Source organism: Homalodisca vitripennis, unplaced genomic scaffold (assembly GCF_021130785.1).
Source record: "Homalodisca vitripennis isolate AUS2020 unplaced genomic scaffold, UT_GWSS_2.1 ScUCBcl_478;HRSCAF=2567, whole genome shotgun sequence".
NCBI classification, from domain to species: Eukaryota; Metazoa; Arthropoda; class Insecta; order Hemiptera; family Cicadellidae; genus Homalodisca; species Homalodisca vitripennis.
This window is the reverse complement of record NW_025776652.1, coordinates 14,671-25,889: the sequence shown is the minus strand read 5'-3', so window position 1 is coordinate 25,889 and position 11,219 is coordinate 14,671. Positions and strand designations below refer to the sequence as shown.

The following is an 11,219-nucleotide window of genomic DNA, read 5'->3' as shown; positions in this document are numbered from 1 at the left end:
TCGAAAAAAGAAGCTTTAAAATTGAACACAGAATCAGGCAGTAACTTTAGGCTACGAAATTCATAACAATGTACTGCAATACCAGAAGAGTTTGAAATGTTTATGTCTATTAATATTGACTAATATATATTTATATATTTAATATAATTTAAATCGCAAACAGTTTCATTTTGTACCTTGTTTATCGTTCCGTGAATAATTGCGCTGTTTCTGAAATTTAAACAAACCGCGTTGTGATCAATAAACCACAGGTTTTATAACAGCTGATTTTAATGTTTTCCAGGTAAATTGGTAATAAATACGTCATATATTGTACTCAATGTTTGCTCAAAGGTCGTGTAACCAATACTGCAATATTTAGGATGTTAAGATATCGCTCACGCTTAGAATTCGCAATGTTTATTACATTATAGTTCATCTTCCCTACTACTAGATTAAAACATTTTATATTATGTAAATTATCGATGTATTTATCAAGCGCATCTATTAAAACTGTAAAGTCTTTTTCATACAGTGGTCCTATATACAGCGAGCAAATGGTAAGGCTGACCAGAGGCAGACTCTGCCCAGACGCAGATAATGGTAGGACACTGATAGCATATTATCGATGTAGATAACGACTCCTTCATTTTTGTTTGATGTTATTGGAGGATTTAAATAGATTGAATCCTTCAATTTTTTTCCGTAATGTTCGTTTTTACTAAGCCAAACTTCTATTACATTTATGTAACGAAATTTAGTTATAAGTTCTAATTGTGTGATAAATGATTTATCACTGTTTTTTCATTGGCTTTAGAATATTTATTCGAATCGTCTACGTATTCACAGTAATGACAGGAATTACAGATAACGCGTATCAATTATTGCTGAAAATATTATAACAAGAATGACCGCAGCCGCCCAGCTGATCGTGTAAACTGTACCGCATATAAATTATGATGTATTATTTACTTTAATTTTTACATCTATAATTTAATACTTTTGGTTTTTATTTTGTTGTTTTATATTTAAGTTTTCAAATTTATTGTTATAAATTAATAACGCTTTTACAACATTGTACATAGATCACGCATTGTGAAACTGAAGGAATATCTGAGATAATATTTCCTGCTAAAGGTGAGGTCAGCAACCCAACATGAGTTAACAAGGCACTAACAAAGTTGTGTGACAACACTCGAGCTGGGTAGCACTGTGGAGGACTGTTCACCCTTGTTGTGGTTTATGACGTCGTGTTAGTATACTCTAGATAAAGAGCATTTCTTTGGTTATAAAGAGCATAGCGTTTCCTTATCAGTACAAATGTAATAAATTTGTCTATCTCTTTGGAATTCGTTAATATTTAATTAAACTGTAACATTTTTCTGAATTGGTTAAAATATGTATTTGGAGTGTTTATTAGAAGTGTTTCATGAGAAATAATTATTACTAAAACTCTTTTACAAGTATGTATTAAAAAATATTTTAATCTTAAGCATCAAAATAATACGATGTAGTTTCTTGCAAGCTTTTATTATACAGGATGCCAATTTGTTTCCGGCATTGGCATAATGCTATTTTACCCGTTACAAATAAAGCTATAACACTTTACATCATGTTGAAATAACACATGAAAAAGTATTTTAACACGTAGACCGCTACGCTCCCAGAGGGATTTAGAGAAAAAGTTATAATGGAAGCATAATTGTCCTGATTAGTTTTATTTCCATACTACAGCTGTGTTTCCAAGTAGTTTTCCTTTTACGACGTCTTTCATCTGGAATATTGATATCTGGCAAAACTGCACATTATCAAACACATACAGAAGATATTCTGTTGTTGTCTTGATAGTGCTTGATCCATTAAAGTTAAACTCTTGTTTATTGTTAGGCCTCTCATCATCTTGAACGGGAAACGTTGTACCCATTGCAACAATGAGCTACCAGCTTAATGTCTGTCACTTAAGGTTCTCGTTGTTTGCACATGCTGTTTATCTTCAGCCCTCTCCATGATAATCGACAACTGGATACTGTTTTTATCATATTCTGCCCTGCCGAATGTCTATTCTCTTACACATTCTTCCACTTGAAACATAGCAAACATGTAACCATTAGAACAATCTACAACTGTTACGATGTTTGTCAGTTATATTTCCCTTTGTCACACCAGACAGCAAGGTTTCTTCATCCTCTGTTCTCTCCAAGCATCTCACGATCAATACCTTAAAACTTCTGAACAAACTCTTAACCTATCAAAACCTTAACGGACCAAAGTGATAGGTCTGAATGTTCAATGGGTGTATTCTTCTGTTCCTTCCCAACTCAAATTTGGCAACCCGGTATCCGCTGTACCTCAAGACTATTCATCCGATGTACCATACTTGAATGTTTACGGTCATACCATAGAGCTAAAGTTCTCTACAGCCAGTTCTTTCTCCATGTACTTGATGACCGACCACACGCTGCAGGTCTGAGAGTCCAATAGTTGTCCACTGCCGTCCTCTCCTACCTCGAACGTGGCAACACTGTAACCGCTGTAACTGTGAACTATTCTACCGATGGCCTTCTCCCTTGCCTCAGGATCGCTGATGATCGGAACCAAAAGCTCCCCCAGTTCGGAACCACTCAACCCAAAGTACGGCCACACCTGACGTGCCTCCCCGATGTTAGCGGGCAGGAGCTCCCCTACTGCTACCGTCGGACCTGAACCCCGTATCAACCCCGTCACCACAGATCGCCCCACACTATCACATCGCAGTAAATCACAGTTCACCGCACTCATCAGGTGGAATATGTCGGAGTTCTGAGCGTACAAGGGACTATCAACGAAACTGTCGAAGTTATCGACCAATACCACCACCGGCGTCTCGTATCGCTTGTGCAAAAGTTTGCACAGGAAACTGAATCCAGTTCTTATGTCAGTTTCCGTCAACTTCTTATTCAGTTCGGGATTTACGAACCGTTCAAACTTATCTCTGTCTATCCAACTTAAAGTTCTATTATGTTGCCACAGGTAAGGATCGTTCAATAAGTACTTGTGCGGAGAAAAGGTTTCTGACATCACTTCCCTGAAGAAGACCGCCAACATCTGTTCCACAGTAACGACCTTGCTGAGTGGTTTGTAGTCTATAAAAACGACGGGATATTTGCCAAAGTGCCTGTCGAAAAACTGCCTCATTTTGTAAATGTTCAAATAGTTATTTCTAAATATCTTGTAGTTCTTCGTATCTTCACTCGTTATAATATTACCCTTGTCGTCAAGATTGATTTCGAAGAAACGTTTGACCATATTTAAGTTGGTAGATTTTCCAAACTTGCTGGGTGTTTGTATTAATATTCCTGATCCATGTTTTGTATTGTCAAATATTCTCTTAATAAGTAGTGATTTGTCGACAAACAACGTCGTTTTAGTCACCTCTTCGAAGTCAGCTCCATCATAAATATGTATGTTTTCTGTTAATTCCTGTAAAAGATAGAATATTTTAGTTGCTGTGTAATATTACATTAAATATAAGCCGTCTATCAATTAATCAATTAAAGATTACACAAATGTGTATTATAAAAAACAGTTCACTACTTATTGCATACTGATTTCCTTAATTATTATATTTCGTACACTGCTTTATTTAATAATTTTATGTAAATACTAATTAAAATAGGATAACATATTCACTGTGCTGTAGAAAAATTAAAAAATTAAATTATTTTACAAGTTATAATCAGCATGACTGTACCTTAAAATAATATTAATCTGATATGTTCATGGACTTATGTAATATTTCTATAACGTGATACATGAATGTACTATCGAAAATTATTACTGAATCGATAAACGAATTTCGGATATTTTCGATTACTACAAAAAAATATAATATTACGTTCCAAGGATTTAAACCCACCCACTTTCTGAGGTGTCAAAGCCTCTAATGCGTTAAAATACTTATAAGTTAAAATGGACTTATACACTAATAATTATTATAATTAGTGACAGCCCATCGCCGCCCTATATTTAATACCTTTAATGTATGTTTAAACCTGGAAAAGAGAGTAAATTAAAAACAATAATTTATACTTTTTTGAAACATACGATGCCAAACTTCCAAAATCTTTTCACATCACTAGTTGTAAATAAAAACAAATTTCAGAATATTTTCAATCGCATTACTGTGGAACAGTATAAGTAGTTAGCTGAAAAACAATTTTTAATATTCTATTTAAAAACATGAATGTAAGTTTTCTTATGTTTAAACAATTTCTTCTATTTATAGTAAACTAATCACTGGCTCACCTCCTGGCTGTAACTGTCTTCTTGCATTGTGATGGGAACCAGCAACATTAGACTCACTATTCCGGTTCTCATAATAATGCTTACATAACCCCGTCTTCTTATGTAGATAACCATCTTCGATAAACAAACATAGTCCTAAAATGGAAAGAAAATAACTGTCTGTTAAATTTATCTTTAACTTTATTATGTTAATAGAGACAAACATTCTTCTATCAGCTCATCTGTAAATATGAGAGATATGAGATCATATAATATATGTTGCGTAATCCGTGTAGTTGCCAATACTAATAACATTTACGTAATGCTACTAGTGATTTAAACACAGTTACAATCACAAATCATCTTTAGTTCGTTGGCCTGTTATATAAACAAACATACATAGACCACTTTTTTATTTTCATTGTGTGTATATTTCTAATTAGGCTTTTTCTTCAAAATAAAGGTCAAAAAGATTAGTTTTGAAGATTTTTATTTATGTAAACTGCGTTAAAAAGTACTAAAATAAAATTTTCAGTGAATATTTAATAAATATTTATTAGTAAGTATTTTAGTAATAGTACCAAATGGATTAAATCTGTAATATAAAGCCTTGTAAATCCTTTTTATTATTTGGACACGTTTTTCAGTTTCGTTACAACTTTCCAAAATCCTTTCCTCATAGCTGTTAATATATACTACGTGTTGTACTCTACTTGTATATTATTCAGCTTTGTAAAACTGATATTAACGAAGGGTTAAAGAAAAACTTACACGTGAACTTAAGTTAAGGAGAGCTTAGTTATGTTCATTCATCCAAATTTATACTTATTGACGTGACAACGTCTTAAATTAGGTTGCGGCTCGGAGTCACTCATGAAAAAGTGTAACGCCCGGTAACGTTACGATGCCCGTCCAGTGGGTCCGCCGCACGGGATCCGCACGGGATAAAGCAGATAACTGTGGGTCCGCCGCACGGGATAAAGCAGATAACTATGTTTATTCGTGAAAATGTGGAGTGCTTAGATTCGTCATTTACAACAACTACAACAATAAAGGTAAATAATTGTACACTGATATTTCATTATCGTAAACTATGATTGATTGATTAATTGTTAGATTGACACAAAAGTTGAGAAACTGAGTTTATAGGTTATGTCATACTATTGACAAATGTTGATAGTGTTAAGTAAATTATTAGTTTAAATCACTCTGCAATCAATTGTAATTCAGTCGATTGAGAAGAAACAGCGCGTATTGCTAGTCAAACATTTAAAATAACAAATTATAACCTCTAACCTGTCATAACAGTGCGACCAAACAAACGAACTAAACCGACCAATCACCACGCGCGGAGTTAGAATTTAACTGTGTTTAGCAAGAATTTCAAATTCCAATTGTAGTAAATGTTTTATTCAACTTTACCATTTACAATAACAAATTTTAATTAATTTCAAATTATGTACAATGTTTTAGTAAACAAAATATATTTCTATAGTTAAAATTTGTGCAATTCTTATTTTCATTCAATTCCTTGCTCCTATTGTGCAATTTAATAATATTCATATCAATAAATATTCTACCGAGAAAAAGACGTTGTCACGTAAAATCTTCGCCCGTAAAAACCGACTTTACAGGCAACCATAATTTTTTTTTAGATTAACTCTTTAATTTTCCATATTAATAAATATAATTACCATATTGTTCCAAGAATTATTATTTTAAATATACTTTTCAAAAGTATTACAATATTTTCTCCATGGATTGATAAAAGATTATCTGAGTAAGGGTTAATCTTATATTGTTATAATAATCCGTGAAAAGGATATTCTATTGAAATTTAGTCAAGTATTTATCTATAACTCTGATTGTTGCAATTATGCTCTTGTTGCAGACTTACTTGTAGAAAAATTCAGTATAATTAAAACATTTGCGACCATTTAAATCATCAAACATTCAAGATAACAGAATTTCTAAGTCATCTACAGAATTATGTTAACAAGTCAGTCAATAAATTAAATATCTCTTTGTTCAACTATCGGCATAAATATCTCCAAAAATACAAATTGACCTACAGACTTGACATTCTCCATGAAGATGTATTTCTAAATAAGCAATATCAAGCTCGAATACGGTGCATGTTACTCCATGGAATTTTGTTTGGTGTTATAAAACATTTAGTGTTGGACTTATGGTGTTAAATGGTTACCCATAGATGGAAACGAGAACATTCCAGAATAAATAAATTTTTAAGAAACTGATTGCAGTCATGAGTTGTATTTTAATATTTGGTACAGTTACACATTTAGCCTAATTAAATAAGCTTTAAACTTGAACATTTGTATGCTACTTTCAGCGAAGCATGTTACACGACACGTAGTGTGATGTTCTTCTACCTTGTTTTATTTAAAACAAATTAGATGTATATAGAATGTTTTGTTTTACCATTTGATCTTAAAAAATCCCCTAAGAACAAAAATACGCGTACATTAGCTAAGTATAGTTATCAGTTTGCGTTAAAACAACAGCGAGTTGACTAATATTAGGATAAATTGGGGTAAATTAAGGAGATCAATATTTCATTGGAGCACTCGCCGTTCGGTTGATAGTTCCAAAAATGAGTTCCAAAAATTTCTCCTGTGCATGAAGTTTAAAATACAAAATATCTGTCAGGAAATTTCAAGTTTTTTTATTTAAAACCTATATTTATACAATTATAAAGTACACAAATCTTTGTATTCAACTGTATTCTACTACGTCATTGCAAATAGCAGCAGTTTTAAACTCACAAGCAATAATCTCGTTCTATCCACAAAAGGATGAGTAGATATAATATTTACAGAAAGTATACTATACCAGTATATACACAGCCTAATGGGGGAAGAACGTAGCTCATAGTGAGTATAATATATACTTCCAGTACTTATCCAACTGAGAACCTACGTAAAGCGTGTTTGGTTTTTTATAAATTGCTTGAGACAGTAATACTCTAAACTCTATAGTATGCAATCCAATCAGCATATAACCGTTTTTATCGCTATTACTACATTTATAATGTATGCATTTACTGGATATAACTCTGGTTTTTCTTTATCTTGTTGTTTTCTTATTATTACTTGACTTAAGCTGGGGAAAACCCTACTCCTTGGGCGCAATAGTGCCTTGAAGTAAAAACTTAGAGAAAGGACTGACAATATAGATATTAGTTGGTGATAACCTTCTCATTTATCATTCTATAATAGGACCAATAAATATCCGTCCATGACTTAGTTATAAACTAAAGTTTGCATCGAAAACAATTTGAAAATAGAATTTTACTATAGCAAATGTTAGTTGTATATATTGCCTTAAGAAATTTAAAAAATCACATATAACACCTAGCTTAAGATTTGCTTTGTCACTAAGGAGCTATTAGTATACATATTAATTATGCTGTAAGGGCAGGACACTATATAAATATACTGTACACACCTGCTCCTGAGATGTATCCTATATGATGACTTACCAGTCACTTCAATAGTACAAGGTGGGGGGTATCACAGTGTCACGTGTCAGTACAATCTTGATGTCTTTCTATAGAAATTATTCTACGTGCCAAATTTCAAAACTATAAGTCAGTTAGTTCTCGAGATACTATGCGGACAGATATACATGAAACTAAAGCATGGTAATATTGAGAAGTTTTAAATGTATATTTCCATACTACTTGTTACACGGCTACAATCAGTGGCCCAGGTTGTCTGGTCCACCCTGTACATAACAGATACCATACGTCACAGATATACAGACAGATATAACACTTTTTAATTTATATTTTATTAAACTTGTATTCAGAACATTTAAAATGTAATTTACCAAATACAAATCAACATTCAAGGTAATATGAAATCACTGAGGTTGTGTTCAAGATTATCAAAATTTATAGCTCATTTCATTAGTTTATGAGTGTTACTATTTCACATATTAACATTTCAAACTAATCTGCTAAGTTTGTTTAAAAATGTATTTACGATGCGATATTTAATTGTTCTCATGGTTATCCTTAACAAAACCGTAGAAACTTGCATTAACGCTCAGCCAAATGCCATGGATTGAAATTTATTATTATTGAACTCAATTTTGCCTATATATAAACAAATATGTATGACATATTTCAGGTTTATAGGTTTAGTTTGTTCTTAAATAAATTTTTTTATAATTTTTTAGACTGTTGTAACAAAAACTTTTTACTGTCCTAAACTAAAAGAAAATCGATATTATCAATATTATATGACATTTAGTTGATACAACACAAGCGATAACTGTATTACAACGGACTTTTGATTTAACAATTCTTACTGTTGTAATGAAACGTCAGTAACACATAATGATGAAACTCAATAAACAAAGAGACTCCTGATTGGGATGACGTCATCAACATGGCAGGAGTGTGTATTGTTCACAACGTCGAGATATATAGAGGTTTAGTAATAACTTTGCCTTCTTCTTTCTTTAAACAATAAATACGTTTAAATATGAAACATCTTTCGAAATTGTTTACAAATATATATATATATATATATATATAACATATGCAGTGTGAAGTTATATATATATTTACTTACACTATATATATATATATATATATATATATATATATATATATATATATAATTTCAATAAACATTGAATGGCAAAAAGTACTTGCTCCGCCGGAAGCAAGTACTTTATATATATATAGCGTAGCTATGGTGGGAAGGGTTAATTGAATTTAAATATTAAGTTTAGCTTCTGTTCTGGGATCTGACTCTGTCATAGACTTGAATCCTGGAATCTGTACAGATGAAAAGATTTCGGTACCACCTAGACTACAAAATATAGTGTAATCTAAGTGAAGAGTCCCATCAGGTGTACAATTCAGATTCCAGGCGATGCACTAAGAGAAAGGTGGACAGGAGCTAAACTAAATAATTACATTCAATCAACCCTTCCAACCATAGCAGCGTTATGTATAGAAAATTCGGTTGTCCCAACATGCTTATAGATCGTGTCTAAAATATCATACTGCACTCAATCGTGCACCAAATGAGACACTTAGAATAACTAGATTACACTATATTGTGTAGTCTACATGTATCTGATGCCAAAACGGCATAAAGAGTTCATTATGAGCCAATTCGTCACCGAAGTATTTGGACATTTTCTGACGAACACGAGTCCAGATTCCAGGAGCCAAGTCCGTGACAGCGACAGATTGCTGCACAAAGAGAAAGGTTAACAGAAACTATACCAAACATTCACATTCAAACGATAACTTATGAAGAAGTTTATGAAAATTTATCTAAATAATCAGCTATTTAATATGTAAAACAATCTAGTGCGTATTTTAAAAATGAGACACCTCTAAAAATCAGTAAAATTCCATTTAACATTCTTCTTATCAAGCTAAAATCAATATGCAATAGCTAAAGCTAACTAGTAGCTCATCACAGAAAAATAATTCTGTACATGATATTCTGTAAATGTTCTAATAAAATATGTGTAGAACTTAGTACATTATAAATAAAATAATTAGGAACGCGTACAGTTCAGTGAAGTGCACATGACCCATTTAAATATACAAATCCTGCCAAAGGGCTGCTGCATAATGCAGATACGATTGTATCAGCATTTCCCTAACCAAGCATTAGCATTTAATGTGGTGGAATGATTTACCTCTAAATCTACTATATTTTAAAAGATGTTCCTTTTTAAAAATATTTAAACTCTAGCGAACCAACAAAAAGCAATAATATTTTTAAATTATTTTTGAAAACTGTGACAGTGGCTTCGATTGTAATGACAATTCAGTGTGGCCACCAAACAAAACTTTTACGGTTGATATAAACTAGTCTATATTAAAATATCCTCAACACCCAGAATACTAATTGCCCCATGTACAATGTATACAAAATTTCAACCCTACAGCTACATTTGATACAATGTCAGATTTTAAAATGTCATATGAACCTACTCAGTTTTTTTTTTCTAATTTATTTACTGTGGTAATTACTTGTTGGAATCATGGTTATTCACAGAACCAAATAAAAAATTCTAACTAACGCTATTCACAGACCGAAATCAAAAATACTAACTAAAGCTCAGCCGAATCCAACGAAATAAATTTACAGTCAATGGTGCGTTTACAGTAATATTTGTTCAAAATAAAACTAGTACGCGGTCTTTACCGATATATTGATATATTCGATATATCGGCACGATACAGAGACGGATAGAAATAAATTTTGTCTCATCTTTCGAGTTATAAGTTTCATTATTGCTAACTCTCAGCCAATAAAACATTTAAGTCAGTTTTTTTTGTTGTTGCGGTTTATTTTTATGTGTGATGATTGTAAAAAAAGGGCCTGATGTGTTGAAATTAGGTGATTATTTTTAAAATTTCACAAAAAAGTAAACTTAAAAGCATGGTGTGTTAGTTTAGTTGATAATCTTAGTTGTTAACGTAGTAACTCCTATACTTATTTTAAAACCAGAACACATTGATGTTGTTTGCATTTTTAAGGTTGATTAATGTAATATTGCACTTTTCCAGGTGTTACCGACTTCTCAGTACTTTAATTGTGCGTTTCATAAATGACTTTTAGTATTACATTATAAAAAGCTGAACACTCCATACGCTTTTTCACATGTGTACACAAGTAAAAAAAAACTTAAAAATGATGTCTAATATTTATTATTTCGATATTAAAGTTATTACACTACAACGATTAGTGATAATACAAATTTACAATAAACCTTAATGATTTGTTACTATTGCTACGTTAAAGCTACGTCATTATGATTCATGATTTCATAAGCTTTCAAAAAGGTTTCAAAACATTAAAAGTTGTTATTTTAAAGTAAATGTATCTTATAATTAATCATTTCAAAATTTTAAATAAAAATATAAACTATAGGTCAGTGTTTTATAATGCAAACAAATAAACTACAATGACATAACT

The 11,219-nt window shown here is 31.7% G+C and overlaps 1 protein-coding gene across 2 annotated transcripts; it reads right to left on the bottom strand.

The window, feature by feature from the left end:
- Positions 1–1,488: 1,488 nt before the first annotated feature.
- Positions 1,489–4,499, bottom strand: LOC124370819. 2 transcript variants are annotated; one of them, XM_046829117.1, is made up of 2 exons: positions 4,256–4,499; positions 1,489–3,438 (listed from the first exon to the last, which is right to left on the bottom strand). In XM_046829117.1, exons 1-2 carry the CDS (start codon positions 4,466–4,468, stop codon positions 2,371–2,373), a joined length of 1,281 nt encoding a protein of 426 aa, XP_046685073.1. In that variant the 5' UTR covers positions 4,469–4,499; the 3' UTR covers positions 1,489–2,370. The 2 variants fall into 2 exon arrangements, with proteins under 2 accessions (XP_046685073.1, XP_046685074.1); XM_046829118.1 differs by having other exon boundaries at positions 4,264–4,487.
- Positions 4,500–11,219: the final 6,720 nt, after the last annotated feature.

Excerpts from the sequence above, each read along its gene's own strand:
- LOC124370819 (XM_046829117.1), bottom strand. The coding sequence starts at position 4,468 with ATGTTTGTCTCTATTAACATAATAAAGTTAAAGATAAATTTAACAGAC. Across the intron at positions 3,439-4,255 it reads TACAGCCAGGAGGTGAGCCA|GAATTAACAGAAAACATACA; the intron begins GTGATTAGTTTA and ends TATCTTTTACAG.